Source organism: Pagrus major, chromosome 13, assembly GCF_040436345.1.
Source record: "Pagrus major chromosome 13, Pma_NU_1.0".
NCBI classification, from domain to species: Eukaryota; Metazoa; Chordata; class Actinopteri; order Spariformes; family Sparidae; genus Pagrus; species Pagrus major.
In genome coordinates this window covers 1,472,131-1,495,199 of record NC_133227.1, presented here as the reverse complement: position 1 = coordinate 1,495,199, position 23,069 = coordinate 1,472,131, and the positions used below count along the sequence as shown (strand labels likewise).

Genomic DNA, 23,069 nt, shown 5'->3' with positions numbered 1-23,069 from the left:
ACTTGTCTAAATAATGATTCAGACGGAAAGCAGAGCAACAATGAGGCTTTCAAGCTGGCGTCTTCCCTCTGTTTGAAAAGGACATATCGTTCCCCGCTGTCACCATGGAAACTAAATTGTATTAGTGATTCCTGTTGACTCACTCTGAGGCTCTCACTCAAAACACACAAAGATCCGATTTGAGTTGCTTCACATGCCTGAGGCGCCGACGCATCCTTTAAAAATCTGCATTACATCCAGCATATTTTCTAACAGTTACTCATGTAGTCATGGCAGCCTCGACCCCAGTGTTTCTGAGTGCGACACCTGCTTATCTCAGGCACACAGCAACACACACACACACACACACACACACACACAACACATGCATCTGCTTCTCGCTCTGTCTCATCCCACGGCTCACACTGTTCACACTCATCATCCCGGGCTCTTCCTTTTCCAGCACCCTCCACCACCATAATTGTCTCAGCTCCTCTCCCCTCGCTCCGTGCTCTCTCTCACAGAGGGGTTACCATGGAAACTGGCTACAACTGATGGGCCCCAAACGTCACGAGTGGCATACACAATTGGCAAGAGCGCGCGCGCACGCACACAGGCGGAGGTGCACGCGCGCGCACACACTTCGCTCATTCATTATTATGCAAGGCAGTCTGGGATGTTGCATATTATTATGGCTGTGAAGACGTGAATGCATGGAAACCATAAGGACGCACAGTGTGTTGGGATCATGCACTGAACATGTAACCGAGGCCTCGCGTGATTGGCTGAAAAGCCTTGACAGTGACAGTACAAGAAGGCTGAAGAGACCGAGGAGTGAGAGCTTAACTCAGGCGTTAATAGTTTAATTAAAAGATTTAATTAAAAAGGAGAAGTAGGTAGTTGTTGTGTGGCCTGTAGGAGATTTCTTTAATCATCCTGTAAACAGACTTTCTTTTAGCAATGAAAAACCGCCTCTCTCACAACTTAACTCTGCTCATTAAATTCTTTTTTTTATATATATATAATTGCATCATCTCCGTTTTCTCATTACAAAATGAAGACGTCGTGTTTGCTTTCTTTCCTCCTGAAGCAGGAGCAGATGTGCCGTCTTACCGGTGGCTGTCCGTGTCCAGGAATGTGTCAAACCTGTTCACACTTGTGTTTTTATTTGGGCCGCGGATCGTCTGTCCAGACAGAGACTTGAGCGTGACTCACTCTGTCAGCTGCTGTCTCTCTTACAAAAATATCCGCCGCTTTCATCTGTAAACTAAGTACTGAGTTCATTTTCAATTAATCGCCTCTACTTAAAACAAATCGTGACATTTTGTTTGTCAGTTGTGTGCGAAGTGCTCTGAAAAACAAATTAGGAGTGACCTTCAAAATGTGCTTTTGCTAAAAATGAAAACCAAATGAGTGCTGTTATTAATAAACCATGAATGTGTGGTGGAATAAAAAGTCCCGTGTGTCTGTAGCCATGCTGCTGTTTTTGGTCGAGGTTATTGATATATGGTCATATTTCCTGAGACACTTTTCAGGCTAACTTAAGCACAATTGTAAAGCTCTTTTGAATGGGACAGGTCAGCTCACCACTAACTTTCAGATTAAACTTTCAGATCAGATCACAGTCTATGTTTTATGAATGAGGCCCTGAGGCTTTTATATCTGAAGTTTCTGCAGTGCTCCTTTTGCTCTTTGTAATGATCATGGAGGTGTTTAATTTTACCCCTGATGACAGACCACTGAAATATTGATTACAACGGAGGTTAAATACTTAAAATATCTTTATAACTTTCAATGAGGAGGAAAGGTAGCAGCAGCTTTTCTCAGTAAAAACACAAACTGTCTGAATGCCACGTCACTATCAAACTGAGACACATTCAACTGATTCGGATCATTTCAGTTACTTTTGTCCAAATTTCTTAGATCTTTACTTAATTAAAAATAGCAAAATAGCCAAGTGAAAGTACAGTGTATTCAAGATATTAAGTAAAAGCATTAAAGAAAAGGTTTCAATGCCAAAGTATATGGAGCAGCAAAAATTGTCCCCTGAAGTTTTATTAAATATAACATTCTTAGATAAATAATACTAATGCATTAATATGTTATCACCATTTTTATTGTTGTAGCTGGTTGAGGTGGAGCTCATTTTAACCTCTTTGTTGGGTAGTGTAGTCCAGTGGTTCCCAATCCTCATATTTGATGTTGTTATGAAATTTAGTCCAACTGCTAATTCACAGAGCTCTGCTGCGAGAGGCCCCAGCTCACTTGTTCTGTCATTTATCATAAGTGAAAAAGGTTAAAAATGACTGATTTAATCTTTACAAATGGGTAACACTTTACATTTAGAGTTCATTAAACTTTAGTTAATAGTTATTTTACTGTTAACAAACTATGAAATGCTTTATAAACCATTAAGCAGTCATAAAGTTTTACAAACATCAGTTACAACTTTATAATGTCCATCCATATAATGTTTATAGATGAACTACACAGTATTTATTAACCCTTTACAAAGTGTTAGTAAATTAATGGTTCACTAGCAGTGAAATAGCCATTAATTAACCAAAAATATACCATATATTAATTATGGTTATTACAAAGTGTTACCTAATGTACTGGTATCATTATTATAGTACTTGTAGCATTATAAGTAAATAAGCATAGTTTTGAATATTAAATGTATTTAGTTTTTTTCCACCACAGGTTGGATGGTATAAAAATGAAATATTGGAGTGACTTGTCATTATTTGCCAGCTGCCATGCTGTCAAATAATATATGGGATAACACTGGAAGTAAAGTTTAGTAGAAAGCACGTCAATATTCAAATGACTAATCTCACATGAGAATAACAGTATTACACTTTATCCTGCCCTTTTCTTAAAAAAGTATGGAAGTTGTACGAGAGCAATACAATCCACAGAATAAATCATACGTGCGTACAGTACAAATACATAAACCCAAGAAGCTTTTATTAATTCAGCATAAATGCAGCCACTATATACACGACATGCCATTATACAAGCACTTTCCTAATTTGCATATGAAAAACAACACAAAGTAGCTTGAGTGCTGTGTAGGCGAGACCTGATGCAAACTGTACTGTAAATGGGCTCAAAAGGTGAAAAATGAAGGTGTGCATCGGCAGAGTGCTGTCATCTGCACACCTCACTGAACATGAGAGAAATGGTGTTTGTGGCAGGGTGATTTATAATTGAAAAGGACAACTTTGATGCACAGGATTTCTAGACAAACCACATTAGCTGTTAACAGAGGAGATTAATCTTCTTCAAAAAGTGGCAAAAAACAATTTGGTAACAAAACAACCACCTGTGACCTCCACAGTGAATCAACTTCCTCTGAATAATGCTCTAAGAAGGAACACTGCTTTCATGCTGATTGAGGCCATTTTTCAGGAGCCTCTGACTGCGTTCACCCGTATACCGTTTGTTCCTTCAGAGTAATTTGGAGCAGAGTGTATTCAAAGCTTGAAGCCTGACAGACTTTAAAGAAGCCCACGGGATTGGTCTGCTGTTAAGGTCTGAACGGTGGAGACAAATCAATCTCAACACGATGATAACAGGCTGGAAAAGGTTATTAAAAACTGACACAGCTATTAGCTGCCATCGTCACAGGCTTGAGAAGATGGCAGCTAATAGCTATTGGCTGTCTCCATCATACTTGCAAAGTGTAGATTCAAATCTTCATACAAAGGAATAATTCATTTTTCTGTAGCTCACATTTTAATGGAATGTTATTTGTTTTCTCTCACGGTGCCCGCAAAGATTCAAATAACTGTTTGTCCGATAAATGCAATCAAGATTCACGACCGAGTGTCTGTTTTGTATTTGTTTATTTCAAATGTAATTCACAGATAACGATACATTTAAAAAACAGGAGACATTGTAAAAAAAACAAACATGGTAAAAATGCTCTGAGTCAGTCATTTAATGAAAAAAGGCACTGGTGTGTAATAGAGCTGCAATTGAAGTTTACTTTCATTATTGATCAATCCGACAATTATCTTCAAGATTAATTGTATAGCCTATAAAAAGTTGTGAAAAAATTGTGACGATGCTAATCACAATTTCCTAGAACCAAGAGTGAGAGGTTCAAATTGCTTTTGTTGTCCAAAACCCAAAGACTCATCATTTACTGTCATCAATGACAAATAAAAGCAGATCATTCTTACATTTAAGAAACTGGAACCAGCAAATGTTTGACTTTATTTTTTAAATGACTGAAACAATTAAGTTACTATCAAAATAGTTGGCAACTAATTTCCTTTCAAGCAGCGAATCAATTAAACCACTAATCATAGAACTAATCAAGTATCTTCCCATTAAAATGAGATGTTTTTTTTGATGAGAATCCAAAAACAAACACTGTTTTTACTACAGATTTAGCCTCTTGTACTGGAATGCTTCAGCTTTGGAAACAAGGAAACAAAAGACACATGTAATGCAGGTTGACTTCACCTGTATCAGATTCCTTACATATCTGGAAATAGTGAAGACTGATTTAATCGTGAGCTTCCTGCAAATCAGCACCAGTTATTACTTGTGCTCTGTGTGACTGAAAAAGGATTTACATTTTAAAGTTATTGCTGCGTATGTGTGGACTCAGGAGAGTCAGGAGGATATTGTGTGACAGTCTTGGTCCCGTATAAAACCGTCTGTTTACGCCTTCAGTATATGTAAGGGAAGATCCTGTAGGGGACACGTCGGCAGTAGGTGTCCCACGCTAATCCGTATTTGGCCCGACACTGTCTCTCATCACGGTCCTCTCGGTGAATCAACAAGATGGTGAAATATATGACATAGAAGTAAGGCAGAAGATGTGAGAATCCTAAAGAGAAGGGACGCAGACATAGACTGTAAGTTGTAGTAGACATTATAAGTATAAACGATAAATATAATACCTTCTTTTCCTATTGACGTAAATATCCACAATGTGGATGACATGAAACGAGCTATAATCATTATCCATCCTCCTCTGCTAATAGCCGTACATTTTCTTTTCTTATATATTAAACAAAAGCCCTGCAGTGAATACCAGTTAGATTGAGCTGCTAATGTTCCCGCTGTTGATTCATCTCAGTGGTAATTTTTTGAGACCGCACTCTGTAGTGGTTTTGAACAAACAGCTTTTTGTCTTTCAGTCAGCGTGACTTCAGTAAAGGTCTGGATGTGCCCACTGTTCCTCTTTTTCAGTGCATGTCTCATCCGTCTCCAGTATGCCATCATGACTTTTTCTGAATGCATAATTTAGCGGTTTGTGACTTTTGCAGCAGCAATTATAGCAGAAACTACAGTACATCTCAATTACAAAGGCAGCGACACAAGCTGAGTCACATAAAGTTTGAATAGCAATGAGCAGAATGTGTCATCTGTAACAAAAGTCTGACAGTCACCATTTTAGGAAGTGAGTTTTCAGAGGAACATAAGGCAGCTTACAGAGGAACAAAGACGACAGACTGTTGCTGCCTTTATTGCTTCGGCATCAGTCACAAACACTGTATAATTATCTAATGCGGACAGGAATGAAAACCACGAAGAATCACAATACATCAAATCTCAATACTTTTGGTAGCAACAAAAATGTTTCGTTAGCACAGAGTTTGGGTAAATGTCAGTTATTGTAAATTCAGATTAAATGAATGCCCAGTCACATTTATAATTTGGTCAGTTATGATTTATATGAATATAAAATCAATATTTTTTTGTGGCAACAATGGATCATATGATTACATGTACATGAAAATTGCCGTTCTTAGTGAACTCACAGATAATTATGACATGACTCTGCAGTTCCCCTCAGCTCTCCAGAGCTGTTTAGTTTAACTCATTGTTTTGGCTTTCCAGCCTGCGGCTTTATGTTTTGATTTCGTCTCACTGCTCCGGTGATGCAGTTTTTGCGTCAGGCAGCTGTTTTCCTCGAAAAGCTCTAAAAACCCTTCACTACCTTCTCAGAACCAAACAGCAGGCAGACAGAGTTAGTTGATGAAAGTAGTGAAGCATTTAGCAGCTACTGAGACAGATATTCACCACAGGAGTTGGTGGAGACCAAAATCAGAGCTACAAGGAGAGTGAACATTTCACTTAAATTCATCAGGTGGCCACAAACACTGTTGTTTCTTATCTACTGAAAGTGAAAATTAGCAATTGTTACAACCTTGCTATATCAAGGTAAAAAACAACAGATTTCAAAACGAGTTTAAGAATATTTGATGTAGTATTATTATTATTATTATCATTAAATGATTGAACTGCTGAGCTTGTTTAGACGACATGTAACATTTGAGAACTTGAGCTCCTTTTGTTTAAGTATAGTTTTGGTACTGATCCAAAAACTCTGCTGTATTAGTTAAAAGATACCATAACGTATTAAAAGACCTTTGACAGGAAATGTATTTCACAACGCTACAAACTGAAAACTTTTTAACTTCTTCATGAATGTTCATGTCATTAGAACAACTATGTCACCTTTAATACAAAGTTAACATTGGTTGAGATGTCTTTATTCTGACAACTTCACATTAACCAAGATAACATAACCTGTGAGAAACATGTTAAAGCAGGCCCAATTATCAAACTTGAAGATGATTTAGCTTTCTGTGTTAACATTACCTTAAACTGTCATACGTGGTTGGTTTCTACATTGGTTGTGATGAGTACAAAGGTGATTTGGGGATTTTTACTTGTTGTTAAAGTAAGCTAACTGCTAACTGCTGCTACAGTAAGTGTAGCTTACTGAGTGACACTTAATGACAACAATTAAAAACATCCATATAGACTTCTTCATGCTCATGATGGGAGTCACGTCATAGTTATTACAGTGTCATGTCAGTTTTATGCACGCCCCTTTGATTAAAGTGTTACTACATTTTAACCTTGAACCTGCCTTTGGATTAATCAACACATCTGACTATCTCGTTAACATGATCAGTTTTACCAAATTTTGCTGGTATTTACTGCAGGGCTCAGGCTAGGATTGTACTGTAAGATGTTTCTATTATTTTGTCTACCCACTGTACTGATGGAGTTGGTGAGAGTAAGATTCTCACAGAGGTGAAAGTACATGTTTTAAATTGTGTTATACTTCAGTTGGACTGTAGGTACATGTCAATATAACATGAAATATTCATGTACAGCACTGCTTTTGATTTGTGACTCGTATCATTAAAATCACCAACGCATCCATTAATTCTAATGATAAATATGCCTGAGTGTGATTAATACTTCATATCTATGACTTCATCCACATTTTAAATGAAGACTATCTGTGACCTTCATGCACAACAGGCCTTCCCGTGGCTTTCAAGCTGTCTTACCACATGGCAGGGACCACGCCAGGGCCATGAGGAGGTCACCAAGGTAATTGGGATGACGAACGAGACCCCACCAGCCAGACACCAGCAGCCTCTTCCCCGTTGCTGTGGCAATGGTCTCAAGTCCTGCAAGTAGTCATTGATATTTCTGAGTAAAAATTTGCAAGTCACTTCAGATCAACTCCCCGTCTCCCACTTCATTCTGACAGAAAGAGGAAATGCATTTTCCTCCTCTTCATATATACAGCATGAGTTGAGATACATCTCTAGAAGTCAGATGTGAAAGAGTATGAGACAGAATAGTTGTCTTGATTTAGAGTATAAAGTTAAAACATGACTGACTTGCAACACTTGGATGTGAAGGGTCTCGTCTGAACTGGTTCTTCTGTGAGTTGGATTTTCTGAAAATATAATATCCAATACCTGACGGCAAAAGGGAAAAATATTAACATCACCATTTTTAACCATAAGACACATATTATAGCCTAATGGGAAAGAGCTGCCTCATAATTACCATTGAGTGCAATTATAACTGCTGCTCCGAGGGAACTAAGTGCCTGTGGGTGCACAACCAGGAAGGCAGCCTGCAGGCTGTATGTGAAGGGGACCCAGGCCAGATCCCCAAAGACCAGCATGAAGCCAAAACCATCATGCACAATGTCCATAGTTGTCAGTACAGCCTCCTGTTATAACACAGCAGTGCATGAGATTAAGTCAAAAACAAACAAATAATAAGAGTTAATATAATTAATTCTAGGGGACTGACATTTGAATCTACAGTACTAGATTTTACAGCATAATAATTACAGCATAATTTAAATTTAACTGTGACTCTGTTGCCCCCTCACCTCATTCCACAGAGCATCTGCCACATACAGCAGCTGGAAACAGTTGACCAGTATCATGGCGAGTGAGGGGGAACCACGAAGCTCCACCTCCTTCATCAGCATGCCGAGGTTTATGACCACCTGAGAGGAAAACAGGTGGAGTGAAGTGACTCACATCACGAGTTAGGCAGCATGTTTTACCTGCACTTCCAAGCTATTGGTAGATAAATTCAGTTTATGATTTACTGGACAAAAAGCCAACAAACACCGAACCATAAAAAAAAATTAAAAAAAATTCTATATACATTGTATTTGGTGTCTTTATGTAAATAACCTAATATATTAATTACTTGAGGGTCAGTTTAGAGGTCACGATCAGTAAAGATGGATTGTTCAATGAGTAAATAAAAGAAACATCCTGTTTACCTCACTGTATTAACCCTTAAAATGTTCATTATCTGGGACATTAGCAGCAACTGTAAGATGTTGACAGTAAAAGAAAATAGTTTGAACATTCAACAGGAAGCAAAAATCTCCCACACACTGTCTGTAGCCAGTTGGTGGGAGCTTTTTCTGGCCTCTCCCACGCACCTCTCTTTAAAGCATTCAGATGTGCAAAGGTTTTACTGTAAATAAAAAGAAAAAAAACATACATACACCTGCAAAAAATAAATAAAGAGCTCATTACATCAACATTTTCCACTATGACTCTATCCTTTTTCTGTCTCTGTGAAGACATAAACAACCTCGTGTAATTTTGGGAACCTCACTTGTAATTATTACTGGAAAATCTATATTTTGTCTTACTGGCTCTGCTGCCTCAGACACAGATAATGAAAACACCCCTGTCCTCCAACAGATGTCTCACTGGGTCAGATCAGGAGGGAGAAAAGTTTCTGACTCTCAGTGTGTCAAAGTAAGACAGCATATTATTATGGAAGATCAGGGGAGAGCAACATCGCCACCTGTTGGTCTTGTTGCGATCTCCGACAAAGATCACCATCAGTGTTGATTAATGTTTACAAGTATACTGAATTATTCAGTGTTACAAAATAAAGATTAAAAGGGTATTTTTTTAAGCAGTACTCCACATGTAACAACAGATTTCGATATATCAGCTTTAAGTTTTAATACACATTAATGATGTTACATCTTTATTCCTTTTGCTTTCAAATTAAACTATTTTCTTTAACTGCATTATTTCTTCTTTATATGAGAAAATGACAAGGCTAAAATGCATGTATGCACATTCTAAAATAAATATTTCACCAGTGTATTGATTTTAAACTTTAAAAAGTGTGTGGCTTGGAGAGTGAACTGGTGGGTCGCGCCTGCAGGTTAACTCACCCAGCCAATCAGACCCGGTCTGAGCTCACAGAAATATTTAAGGTCAAAGTTTCCAATCCGTGGGTTTAGCTCCCGTCCAATGAAGAAGTCATAGAGTGGATTTCCTGGACAGGACAGAGAGATGAATGCATTAAAAAACACTCCACAGGAAGATCTGGCATATACACAAATACATTACAGAGAAAGACTGATTATCAACCTGGCCGATTATCGGGCCGATATTCTGTCTGTATTCAACACTCTGTGGTCTCATTTAATGTCCCACCCACAACACCATCTGATTGGTTCCACGTCACAAGCAATAGCCTATCAACATTGAAAATCTGAATCTGGAAAATGGAAATACTCAAGTCAAGTACCTTAAAATTGTTCTTAAGTACAGTGTTTGGGTGAACTGTACTTAGTTACATTCGATCAAAAAAAAATTTTGACACAGAGATTTTCATTTTTACTGCAAATGTATATCATCTCCTAATATCCGTCTCCTTGGTTACTAATAAGTGGCATATCTGCTGGAAAAAAGACATATTGGTCGATCTCCATAACTGTAACTCTGCTTTCAGTGTCTACAGGTATTCAGTATACCATAACTAAAAGTGAAAGTGAATTAAGATTATGTTTACAGTTGATATTAGTCTGTCATATCATTGACTTTATCAGTTATTGTGTTAATCCTTTAGTATCTATCAATTAATCAGCAATTAGATGAAATCTATTCGTAGTCCAAAGCTGTTTATGTCTGTTAGCTTAATTAAATACACTGTCTGGTACTCACATAATCACATACGATAGGCCTCAGTTATAAATTATACATGTGTGTGCCTGTCTTACATGTAATGAATTTAACTTTTTTGCTGTTTGATTTAAGAGCGAGGCACTGCAAACAACATGCTGTTGTAGCGTGCTTCTTTTTTCTTTTCACAAACTAGAACGAACATATTCATCAGCGAGCAGGAGCTGAATCATAATACTGGGTGCTCTCAGGTTTCTGTCTTTCGATGCAGCCGAGCGCAGTGAAGCATCTGAGCAGGGTCAGCTTACTTGAAAGAGTGTTCCTGATGCCTGCAGGCTCCTGAAGAGCTCTGCTGTTAGATAATTACCCACAGGAATACCAAAATCCTAAACTGAACAGTAAAACAGGCCTACAAATGGACAGTACACCACCACTAACTGTGCTGAAAACTGTTTAACTATGTTTCAGGGTGGAATCTTCCTTTAATGATGAACCTCCGTTCTCACCTGTGTTGCCCCCCAAAGCGAGTGCATGAGACGGAGCCAAGAAGGAGCGGATGTAGAGGTAGACGGAGAACAGGAATGACACCGCTATTGCACACACTGCCAGAGGCACCAGCAGCTCAAACAGATACCCCAGAGGAGCCCCGAGCCCCACTAACAACATCAGCAACACACCACTGATGCACAGGCTGTGAAAACCTGAGGGAGACAAACAAACAAAGGTAAATGCTGTTGCCTGGGGTACAGAGATAAGCAGGCAGACACAGGCTGGTATAAAAAGAGGTAAAAGTTAGAAGAGGTGGAACTTTGATTGTGTAACTTAAGTAAACTTTAGATCAGGCAGAAGGTGTAGAGGTTAAACTAAAAATAAAAAGTCACAGCGCTGAATTTTACAATAGTGAGCAAATGTGAAAAAAGCGTTTGCACTCAAAACGTAGTAGAGAGCAGAGTGTAGTACTCGAGAATAGCTGTGTTAATATTACAGCTGCCATAATATTACTCTATAGTACTACAGTATTATAAACAGTAATGTCAATAAGCACAATTATCCTCCATTACTCACAGTACAAACTAAGCAAGTTGTTCAGCAACATGTTTCAAAATCACAACACATCTGACAAAATAAATTAAAACGGCCTTCAACATATTCATATTAAATCCTAAAAATGAATAATGATAAAAACAGAAGCCAACGATACCATTTATGGGATACTTGAGACGTGTTCCATCCCTCAGCACTAATCCTTCAGACACCTGCAGGTGCATAAACACATTCTGAATCTGAACACAGAACATAGCATTTTGGGAAATACACTTATTTGCTTTCTTGCAGAGCATTGAGATGATCGACACAACTCTCACAACAGGGAGAAACAGCTAGTCTGGCTTTGTCCTAAGGTAATAAATCCATCTAATGTTCACTAATTATCACATTACATCTTTTGGTGTAATGCTACAAAAGACTGATGACTATTACTTGAACAGAAGCAGTAACTTGCTGTAGTCTCCGGTTGCTGGTTACCTGGGATCTGTTTTAAGTTTGGCACAGCACACCTGGCAAAACGGCAAAACACTTAAGGTTTTGTACTAATTAAAGAAACGAGATGTAATGTTAAATAATTCATATAGCTTTAGAGATGTTGCTTGGGGGACTGTGCAACATTTGTGCAGCTAGGCTAACTGTTTCCCTTTCCAGTCACGATGACAAGCTAAGCTAACTGGCTGTAGTCAGGCACCTGTAAGAGCGCTATCAATCTTCTCATCCAACACTCAGCGAAAAAAGCTAACAGGCACATTTCCAAAACGTCGAACTATTCCTTTAAAGCAGCTGACTCAAGACAGCATCAGGAAATTAAGGCAAATTTGAAGTGTCATTATCTTATTGGACACAGTGGATGCTGTTCAGCAAAAAATGTGCTTTAACAACTTATTTTGTTGGTTTTTAATTAGAATATGCTCGCAGTCATTCGTTTAAACAATGAGTGTTTACACAGTCTGATCATCACATCACGATTCCACAGAAAGCTGATAGACGATAATTATTATTTTTTCATTTTTCAGTGTAATTATCATTTATTATCATTTACTTTTATGCAAAACAGATGATTGTATGGTTGGTCATTTCAGTGTGTTCAAAATGTGCTCTAAAACAGCAGCATCTCTTTGGTGTGGTCGTCACCACAGCTGGATTTAATGTAAGTTTAACGTTTACCAGCCTGATGAACGTGTCTTACCTTTCCTAATGGCATCAAATAGAGGAGGGCATGCAGAGAGACCCAGCCCAGCAGAACCACGAGGGCCAGAGGGTCCCACAGATGGTCAGTGGAAGGGAGGGAAGGGGGCCACTGGAGCACACCGGCCTCAGGGGATCGACTCACAGATATCAGGAACAGCACCGTCAACGGAAGAAAGACGGGGATGCATATGGCACCTGAGAGACGATTACAGATAGCAGTGAACAAAAGACTGGGTGTGTTTAGACAACATGGCTGACATCACTCAGAAGCAGCCAGAGCATAGCAAATGTACGTTAACTGGGAAAATTAAGCACGTGAAATAATAAACTGTGTAGCAGCGGATCGATTATGTTAACTGTCAGTATGGAAGCAACAAAACTGGTGGTTCACTTCAGGATTGTCACATCTGTAGCCGCTGAGAGTTCAGCTGTCATGTTCAAAACATGGTTTTACTTTAAAAACAAGTGGGGAACAAATTGGATGTGATGCTCAATTTAAGGAACAACGCAGGAGATGCTCACACACACACACACACACACACACACACACACACACACACACACACACACACACACACACACACACACACACACACATGCACGCACACACTGTCAGAAGAAGCTGTGAAGTATTTGTCCTCTCATTTTACGTCATGTCTACAATGACAAATGTTAGTTGGGAAGTTGGGATGATTCTCAATTAGAGCTGTAATGAGCAGTCCTGTGCTGGGAAATGAGTGATCTTTACTGCGGCAGGTTTTGCCATCGTATTACTCTTCTATTGTGGCAGACGTTTAATGATACCAAAGCGGCCATTAAAAGAAATACCTGATTATACCAAATTAATGTAACAACAATAACATGACAGTGTCTATCAGTCAGTAAATAAGTATTACTGCTCTTTTTCATGTTAATGTCACTGCCTTCTATTTATTTCTTTCCTTTATAACATCTGCTTATCTTCAAGAAGAAATAAATGCAGCTCTTTAACATGTTTCACTTGAGGTTCACCTTCAATGTTCAGTTGTTTGTGCAGACAAGCAGGTTGATGGCTAGTGTGATGAAAATGTAATTCAGTATTCACAATTTATTCAACAGAAGAGGTGTGAACAAGTATCAACTGAGAGGAGTACATGAAGAAATTAGGAAAAGGTCTTGTTTATTTTCTGCTTGGAAATGTAGTAGCACCTTCTGCTATTCAATGTGTAGTTCATGGTTGCATAAAGGGCAAAACGTCTTAAATAAAACGACAGTGGATGCATAGTGATGTAAAGTAAGGCTGGTCTGGCTCTGCTGCAACTCACCTAGGGTTCCTCCAAACTCCCTCTCTGTGTCATGTGAGGATTTGTGTTTGAGTCCTTGACTGTTGGGCCTCATTGTTGCTCTCCTGTTAAAGTATACATGTAGATAAATTTCAGTCAAAATACACACATTTGAGGAACAAACATTTAGCAGTAAGTACATGGCATGGGGTGATGCCAATGAGTCTTACGATGATGACAAACTTTTATTTGTAACAAAAGCTATGAACATTTTCCTAGAATTAATCTTATCCAACAATTACAATAATCCTTGTGATAATCTGCAGTAAAACTTACCGCAATTAACCCCTGAATCTTATATATTAACACCAGGAGTCCCCTTTTAAACAGGCCAGGTTTAATTGTAACCTTTTACCTCAGCACAGTGTAAGCCTCATTACAAATTAACATAAATCATTGTTAACAGAAGTGGTGCAAAGTAACTACATTTACATTTACTCGAGTTATGTACTTAAAGCAACATTATATAATTTTTTCACCTTAAAATAACAGTGTCTAAATCATTTTGATGGTACAGTGTCTTGTAACAGGGTGAATGGTGTCTCTGTCTCAGCCACTCCGCCCCCCCATCACATGTAACTTCAGTGAGAGGGTAGGATCACAGCGTTACATACATGTTTGTAGTTAGCACCTACATTACGTCTGACAAATTGTTATAGACCTGGGATTTATACGTGTTGTATGTGTCGCACTCAGAAACTGTGGCGAGCGCCAGTTTCTACATAATGTCGCTTTAATAATAATAATAATAATAATATTACATTTAATTTATATAGCGCCTTTCAGGGTACCCAAGGATGCTTAACAAAGTGGAACATACAAAACAAAGAATATAAGAATTTAAGTACAACTAGGCCTGTCTTGATAATTACATCACACCTAAGCATTTTTGCTTTCACGTTTTATTTATTGTTTTGATAGTGTGGTTTTATTTAATTGATTTTTTTATTCATTTAGAATATTTTCCACGTCTGAATATTAAGAATTAAAATTTAATTGCTCTTATATCTTACATTATTGTTCTATCGTCATTATAACGCTTGCATCAAAGGGTATTAAAATGATAATAGTTTCTTTTATTGCACTAATTTTTCGGACAATATGTCGTCCAACAAAAATAGTTGTAATATATATAAGTTATAATGTGCTTTTTACTCCACTACATTTATTGAACAGCTGTAGTTTCCACCAGTGACTCTGTTTGTACAAACATGTCATATGATCAGCTTTTAGAGTGTAATATGATGCAATATTATAGATTAGAGGCCCTGCACCTCCACACAGGTGTCTTTTAATGATTATGGCTGATTGGTCCAACTGAACAGGTTAGTAAATAGTTCAGGAGGAGCAGTTACAGTATAATGCTGCCTGGCTTTTTACAAATCAGTAGTAATAATCCATTCACTTAGTATATGTAACGTTTTGAGAGGCACCAATCTGCCACTTTTGATACTTTAGGTAGCCTACTTACTTACTTTTACTTCAGTAGAACTTTGAATGTAGGGATATTAGTCGGAACAGAGAATTTTTACAGTACATAATAGTATTTCTACTTTGTATTAAGTCTTTCACCAGTGATCAGAAGAGACAATTATTCTGTCACAGGCCAAAAAATGACAAATATAACTGTGAATGTAAACATTTTTCAAAGAATTGGCGATGTGATGTTTCACTGTCAACAGAAATGATGAAAAATATGTTTAAACCTTTCGTGTAATCATTCAAATTGGCTGTTATTTTGTATTATTAACACTGCTGTCACAGATAACCGAGGCAAAGTTCAGGTAAAGCTGCTGTTAGCTACCGTGGCTGTGACATCTCTGTTATGAAACGTGAGACAAAAGGTAGTCTCGTTACCGAAAAAACCTGAACACAGGCTGAAATAAAACAGAAATAAAACGCTTTGTAGATAAATACAACGTATGTCAAGAACAATACACGGTTTGTCTTGTAACACAGTAAATACAGTGTCTTACCGGTGTAAAGCATGCAGGTGTTGACGGGACTGCTCAGAGACTGCGGTGCATCCATCCAGCAGCCTGCTCGTGGACACGCCCCCCGAAAGGACGTTTCCCGGCACGTAACGGTCTCTCAGCCAATCAGATTCCACCGCGGTCATCAGAAGAGGGTGGAGAGAAGAGGGCTTAGCCAATCAGACGAGCTCATCAGGTGGCGACAGTCGCATGCATGCTACAAGGAGGACTGGCTGGCAGATGTTGTGAAATACACCTGAATTGTTTAGTTAAATGTAATTACAACTGTATTCGTGCTATATGCTTTTAAATTAGACTGGTTTTGTGAAAGAAGAACACACATTTTGAATCTCACATTCATACACTTTTATTGTAGACGTTTAAACCATTCCTAAACGTACTGTTTATCTGTGGCAGACATGCACAGGAAACAGACAATCAGCAAACTAGAAGGCAAAAGAGAGCATAAATCTGCTGTAGTTACTTTAGTGTTATGGATTACATAATCAGGTTACATTCAGATTGCAAATTATTCAGCAAAAGACCCATCAAAGGATTTATTAATACATGAGATTTCCACAGGACACGACTTTTCTCACTCAGATTCTGTATTCACATTAAAAACGTTTCCTTCAAGGGGGACATGTGCTAAAAAAGTTTAGCTTGAATCGTGGATAATTCAATTTGTATCTATCTTTAATAAGATAAAGGAGATGAGAGGGTGTTTCTCTTCTCATATTTTAATATTAAACCCAAGTACCGGAGGCTCATGTGTACTTTGTTTTGCAAGTGCCTGGAATGTAAAGAGGTCTCACGTTCAAGTTGTACGATTTATTCATGTTTTTACAGTAACATAAGTGCTCTTCCTATGCCCCAACACAAGAAAAATTACTTAATGCAGAGAGTTTCATCATTTTGTCATTGGGGACTGAAATCATTGTATTGAGACAGCCACAAATATTTATAAGCATTTTACAGTATGATTTGAATCTAGACCAATAAATTTAACATTTAACAGTAATTATGTGATAGAAAGAGTGTTTTAATTTGGATGCATGACTCCAGTGTATTTGTATTTGTGATATGGTGTTTGGAGCACACTAGCTGACGGTGCTGCACTTTGAGCTTTAGCCTCGCTCACAGATGACCTCGATCACACTCTGCTCCATTGGGGAAGGATCCAGGCAGCGGTGGGCGGAGCTCCCCACTATCTCATCCAGCAGGAAGTGCACAAGGTTCTCATCGGAGACAAAGCGCCACAGGTACATCTGCAGGTAGTGGCAGTCCACCTGGATCTGCTGCAGCCCGTAACGGCCGAAGGTGCGCAGGCGGACGCACTCCAGGAATGTCTTTAAACTGATTTTGATGATTCCTGTCATCACAGAGACCTGGGACAGCAGAGACGTGCGTGAGTGAGTGAGTGTACTGTATGTAACAGATGACTTTCACTGAAGACAGACAAAAACCTGCACTCACCTTGTTGAACTCCACTGAACTGAAGATGTCAATCCTCTCAGAAAACAGCTTGTGTATGTTGCTCAGTAGATTAGTATCCATGGGAGCACTGCAGGCACACAGAAGAGAAATCACTCAAGTGAATCCGCAATTAAAACAATGACCTTATTCTTATAATTAAAGTCAACAACTGCCTCTCCTGCAGTGGAAGCGAATGAGGTAATACAGATTAGCTGCATGTGTCTGGTTGTATGCCTGTCACACACAGCAGGCTTGTTCGAGATGAACTGCGCCTCGACTGGAAAGCAGACAAGCAGCAGTGGGGTTAGTGAGACGAAAAGACTGTTTTCCAGCAGACTTCTGTCTGTAGAGGAAGTCACAGACACACTCAGGTCCTGGTAGATCTGTTTTCAATGTATTCAAATGTTATCAGACCATATTTTAGTTCGTACGCAGTCTCCAACTGTTTTAATTATGACACTGTAGAAAATGATATACAGGCAATCTGTTTCTATTCATGGATCAACATCCATTTTACATAAATTCTTATGTAAATCAGCTTCATAGTAGTTTGCTGCTGTATATAAATCTGCTGATAAATAAATTAAAAACATTAATAGTCAAACATGGAGAAAAGAAATACAAGACAAAAGCTTTAATGATTGATCAGTCAGAAGTTTTTGTGATGCTTAATACTTCAATAATAAATCAGTCCAATGTTTGTATACAATAGACAACTATTTTATATCGTATGCAGTTTATAAGAATGTATTTCGTCTCTTATTTACTATATTTCACCATCAGCCAGACAACATGTATTCTGTTAAACAAATAACGATTTGAAACCAAACTCATACAACTAAAATCTCTCAAATTCAGTCCAAGACTTGTTCCTTCTATCCTTGACACAGTCTGATGTGATGTAATTATATAATAGAATGCCGTCATTAAACCAAACAAACCCAATACCGATAGAGCGGCACTTTGTTTTATCACCTCTCTGGTCTATTTGTATCTGTACCTTGGAGTGTAGCTGGCAGCATAGCGGGCTTGCTGCCTCGAGCTGCTGTAAACAGAAAAAGTCCTTTTGCTGGAGTCACTGCTGTGTGCTTTCCTCACACCTTCTTCATACAGAAGACCAACCTGCGGGGGAGCAAAGAGAGTTCATAAGGCAGCCTACTCATACATGCTGATGAAAGCATAATGAGTGAACATGAGGACAAAATGCAGATAATGCAAACTGTCACCTGCACATCGATGGAGGTGGTGTCCTCTACCACTCTCTTCATCACAGCACGGACGTTTCGTGGCTCGATGGTGTTCACCCAGTCTCGTGTTTCCACGCTCTTTCTCAACATTTGGGAGATAATCAGACCCTGAACCTGCAAAAACACACAAGTAGAAGATTTTTCCTGCATTGATGTCTCTGTTTTCCCTCAGTAAGAAAAGTAACTCAGTGTCTGTTGAAGGTGAAAACGTACCTTTACATAATGGTTCAGTAGTTTCTGTGCTGCCTCTCTGGCTTCAGCACATAAAGTTGTGACGGGTGTTACTGGACTGTGATGCTGAGAAAATACAAAAAGTTGGATATGTTCAGCAGTGAAATGTATTAAATACTGTATTTTTACAATGATCTTCCGTGCTTTCTGCTGCATTCACAAGGTGACGTGCCATTTACCTGCGCAAGGAACTGCTCATCTGTGAGAGTGAGTATGTAGGAGATAGTTGAAGTTTCATAGTCCAAACAGAGGCGAGAGAGCAGCAGCAGAAGGGCCGGAGGAGTCGAGCCTCCCTTGTCTCCAGCGCTCTCACAGAACTGGCGAGAGGACTGGCACACAAACTTTATGAAGCTCACCACCAGACTCTCACGCACACCCTGACTGCAGAATTCACCCTACAAGGAGAAGACAGACAGAAACAGCTATCACTCTCACTGTGCAGAAACAAACTAGAAGATGACAAATGCACAGGATGTCACAAATTAAAGGAATCGTTCATACCATTATGAACGCTATACATGATTTAATCACTTCCTGACTTTGGGGGGAAAACTGTTAATTTACTGCCAAATAAACAAAATCTATTCACCTTGAAGTACGGCTTGTTGGAGAAAGTAATGTCCTTAGCTGTGAAAAGATGCACAGATGCGAGCACCGACTTAATCTGATTGAGAATAGAGGCGGACAGGGAGGAGAGCAGCTCAGGCAGGCTGGTTGGAGCATCTCTACCAGAGGCTGTCCCCCCTAGAAGACCTCCACCTCCAGCCACTGAGGCGCTGGCCACAGAGAGCCGAGGTGTGGCCAGGGCTTGCCTCACATCTGTCAAGCTGTCCATGTAGAAGCTCTGCAGGGCGGAGAGGTACTGCTTGACTCGCTCTGTTGCCGCCCGGATCACAATCCCCGTCCCCTGGTTCGGCACAGCGGAGCCTGGCAGCAGCTTGGCCACAGCCTGAAGTCTGCGGTGGAAGCGGTCGAGTGCGCGGACCAGGAGGGAGTTATCTGCGACCCCTTTCTCCTCTTGTATCCTCCGCTCCACGAGCGAGAAATACCGAGCAGCAAGATCGTCCACAAAGGCGTGCAACTTCCCATTTGCCATCTGAGGAATATTTTTGGATGCTAGCTCGCCTTTCTGAGCATGATTGATAAAAAGTTCCTGATAGGATGTGATGACTAAACATAAGCTGCTGACAAATTCGTTGCAGCCTCTATCAATGAATTCCAGGATGTCAGTGTTTGAGGAGGGAGACGGTACAGCGCTCGTTTTAGGGGAGGCAGCAGTTGGAGATCCAGGGGCTGCAGCAGATGACGAGCTGCGTACCAAAGCATCTTTTGCGGCCAAGGTAGACGGGTACGGTCTTATCTCTGCTTCCAGACCCTGGAGGTCCGACTCCAGTCGAGACCGCGCATGGCTCAGGAATTTATCACAGAGCTCTTCCGCCGGCTCATCCAGCTGTAGCAGCAGCTCCACACACTCGGATAAATCTTTGGCACTTGAGCCACCATCCCTGTCAGACAACAAGAAAACAGGTAGGAATAGATGAGCTAGAGGAAATGTAAAAATCAGACACAAATAAATCTCTCACAGTGTCTCCAATCTGATTTTAGGTTGAGCGATTCCCACCTGAACTTCTGTCGAAGCTCCTGTGCCAGCTTGTCCATGATGGCATGACAGTCATCCTGAATCCCCTTGAAGGAGGGCAGGTGGCTGTACTGCTGCAGCACACAGCGGGCACGGCGGTGCGATCTCACTGCCTGAGCGTAGGCCTGCAGCTCCAAACACTTGTTTAATCTAGCAGGCAGTTCAAACAGAAACTGCAGCTTCCTTAACAGAGTGTGAACGCCTGAAATTAAACATGCAGAGACAAAAATGTCAAAAACAATAACCGCCATGAAGTCCCACACAACAAACTGCCTGTTTAAGTCTCACCTGAGAGTTTTGTAATCTGTGCGTGCTGGTCTTGAAGAGTACCACTGATGCTAGCGCTGAACTCAGTGATTGCTGCCATGTTGGCAGACAGGCAGTCCATCTCATCCTCCATCTTTTTGAAGTCGTTCTTCATCTTTCTTATTGTGTCTGGAAAAAACATGGAAAGATGGGTGAACTATCCAAATCAGCATAATTCCACCAAACAGCATTGAGTGAGACGCTCCCTCACCTGTAGCAGATATGAACTTGTTGTAGTTCTCATACACCAGGGTCTGCATGTCACTGTCCAAAGAGCGGATCTGCTTGACCATGCAGGTCTCCTGGTCCATCAGCTCCGCAAGAGAGCACTCCCTTCTGAGCTGCAATTGGACACAAAAAACACAACTGTCACCAGGTCAAATGACACACTGTTGAGTATAACTTTTCATAAAGCAGCTTTCTTCTAATTAGATATTCTGTCAATGAAATCTTTAAACTAAAATGTTGTCGCTCTGTTCACAACATCTATTGCATGTCTGTCCATCCTGGGGGAGGGATCCCTAATCTGTGGCTCTTCACGAGGTTTCCTCCATCTTTTTTTCCCCTGTTAAAAGTTTTTGTTTTTTTTATTTGGGAAGTATTTCCCGAATTTGGTCGAATTGAGGGTTTGTGGACAGAGGTTGTCATTCACTGTACCTACTGCAAAGCCTACTGAGGCAACGTGATTGTGATCATATACATAAAATTGATTTAATTTGATTCAAGCAGTGTTAAATTATTATCTACTGCCAGTAAAAATGTGTACATTCAGTCAATACCAAGTTATTGAGTGTTTACCGGTGATTTATTGTGGATAAAATTCCCTTTCCCTAGTTGAAGCAGTAGTGGTTAATGTATGCCCTGTGTAGTAATAAAACTGAATTATATTCCCACTAAGTTTTGTGTTTTTTTAAGTCTTTATTCCAAAGTGATCTTCACATGCATCCCAGAAACTGAAATGTACTTCAATTCAAATATTATCTTATTTTTCCTCTACCACATTACAGCCAAAGGCACTAATGTAGGTGTAATTTCTATCCTAACAACATACTGGGCCTGTGGTTTAGCAGCTCAGGTATCACTGATATTGACAGCAGCGTTAATAGCATATCTCACAGTACAGAGGCCGTCATGTGAGCTGTGTCACTGTGGACACAGGTAATACAGACAACATGTCAGCAGTGGTCTCTCACCTTGTTGAGGAACAGCTCGGGGTCGAAATGCGGCCCGTTGATGTCGCAGGGATCCAGGGACTCCGGCTGCTCCTCGGCCTTTCCTTCCTCGTTCAGGCCGTAGTAGAGCTTCAGCATGCCGTGCACCCTCCGCCTCCTGCCGTCCGCCGACACCGAGCCGCCAGCCTCATCGTCCATACTGCACACCGGCCAGCTGAGAAATGAACTGATACAATGACGATAAACAAGGATGACGAGCGTCCAACTAGCAGGAGAAAACCGACAACTGCTGCCTGGAAATGTTAACTTCTTGCTCCAAAGTCACTGGTATTCAAATGGCTTAGCCGTGTACTTTTAATAAGAAGGCTTTTCAAGATAGTTAAGGGGAAAATGCTCTTTTCTTCCCAATAACACAGGCAGCTAGCTTGACAACGTTACTATTTCCGGGTTTGCAGCCTATTGGTGCTACCTCGCCAAAGAGTGTGTGTAGTCAAGATAAATGACTACTCACACATGTGAGGAATGCTGTAGGTCTTACAGATAGCCCGGAAGTGTGCCACTGCGCATGTCATTGTGCTATACAGCGATTAACTGAGCACTTATCAAAGGTGCACGAGAAAGATCTTCATTGGCATTTATTTTATGGCTAAACAAACTAAATAAACAAACTGAAATGAGATATTGATATCATGTTGACAATACACACGATAATATCGTAGAGATAATCCAGTGCAGGTGTTAGGCCTTGTGGATCTTTTCTTTTTCACTTCCATCTGGTAGCCTTTTCACAATTCATTAAGTGTTATTGTTCCCTTTTGTACAGTTATGGTTACAGACTCTCTTTCCACCTCCCTACACTCATTTTGAGTGTAATTTATGTGTGTTCATAGTATACAAAATAGTTTATAAGTGCATTTAAAACAATTTCCATAGATGTAATCACAAAGCCACTGTTTAAGTATACATTTACAGTGTAAGGTCACTCATTACATTGATACTAGCTTTTGCTTTTTCAACTTTTAGTACATGCATCTAGGTAAAATGTTACAGGAGGATGAAGAAGTGAGGCCAACATCCAAAGAAAAGTAGGGATATTGTGTAAAACATAAATTAAACACAATCTGATAATGTTTGATCCTTTTTGATGTACTGTATATTCAATTGACTTTATTAAAATCAGGGTTGTAATATAAATCTACAGTTTATGAGTAGCACACATAGCAAAGAAAGGTTTGCAGGAAAAAGCCTGGC

At 39.7% G+C, this 23,069-nt stretch overlaps 2 protein-coding genes across 2 annotated transcripts; both read right to left on the bottom strand.

Moving 5' to 3' along the window:
* Positions 1 to 3,813: 3,813 nt before the first annotated feature.
* tm7sf2 (transmembrane 7 superfamily member 2) lies at positions 3,814 to 15,804 on the bottom strand. Its single transcript, XM_073479366.1, has 11 exons — positions 15,751 to 15,804; positions 13,757 to 13,839; positions 12,451 to 12,647; positions 11,416 to 11,470; positions 10,721 to 10,915; positions 9,482 to 9,585; positions 8,156 to 8,275; positions 7,822 to 7,990; positions 7,650 to 7,730; positions 7,311 to 7,433; positions 3,814 to 4,825 (listed from the first exon to the last, which is right to left on the bottom strand). The coding sequence occupies exons 2-11, from the start codon at positions 13,827 to 13,829 to the stop codon at positions 4,665 to 4,667; spliced, it is 1,278 nt and encodes a 425-aa protein (XP_073335467.1). The 5' UTR covers positions 13,830 to 13,839; positions 15,751 to 15,804; the 3' UTR covers positions 3,814 to 4,664.
* A 285-nt stretch (positions 15,805 to 16,089) lies between these two features.
* Positions 16,090 to 22,257, bottom strand: vps51 (VPS51 subunit of GARP complex). Its single transcript, XM_073479934.1, has 11 exons — positions 21,840 to 22,257; positions 20,858 to 20,987; positions 20,629 to 20,775; positions 20,323 to 20,542; positions 19,291 to 20,206; positions 18,881 to 19,096; positions 18,684 to 18,767; positions 18,450 to 18,584; positions 18,224 to 18,345; positions 17,224 to 17,311; positions 16,090 to 17,135 (listed from the first exon to the last, which is right to left on the bottom strand). The coding sequence occupies exons 1-11, from the start codon at positions 22,014 to 22,016 to the stop codon at positions 16,875 to 16,877; spliced, it is 2,496 nt and encodes an 831-aa protein (XP_073336035.1). The 5' UTR covers positions 22,017 to 22,257; the 3' UTR covers positions 16,090 to 16,874.
* Positions 22,258 to 23,069: the final 812 nt, after the last annotated feature.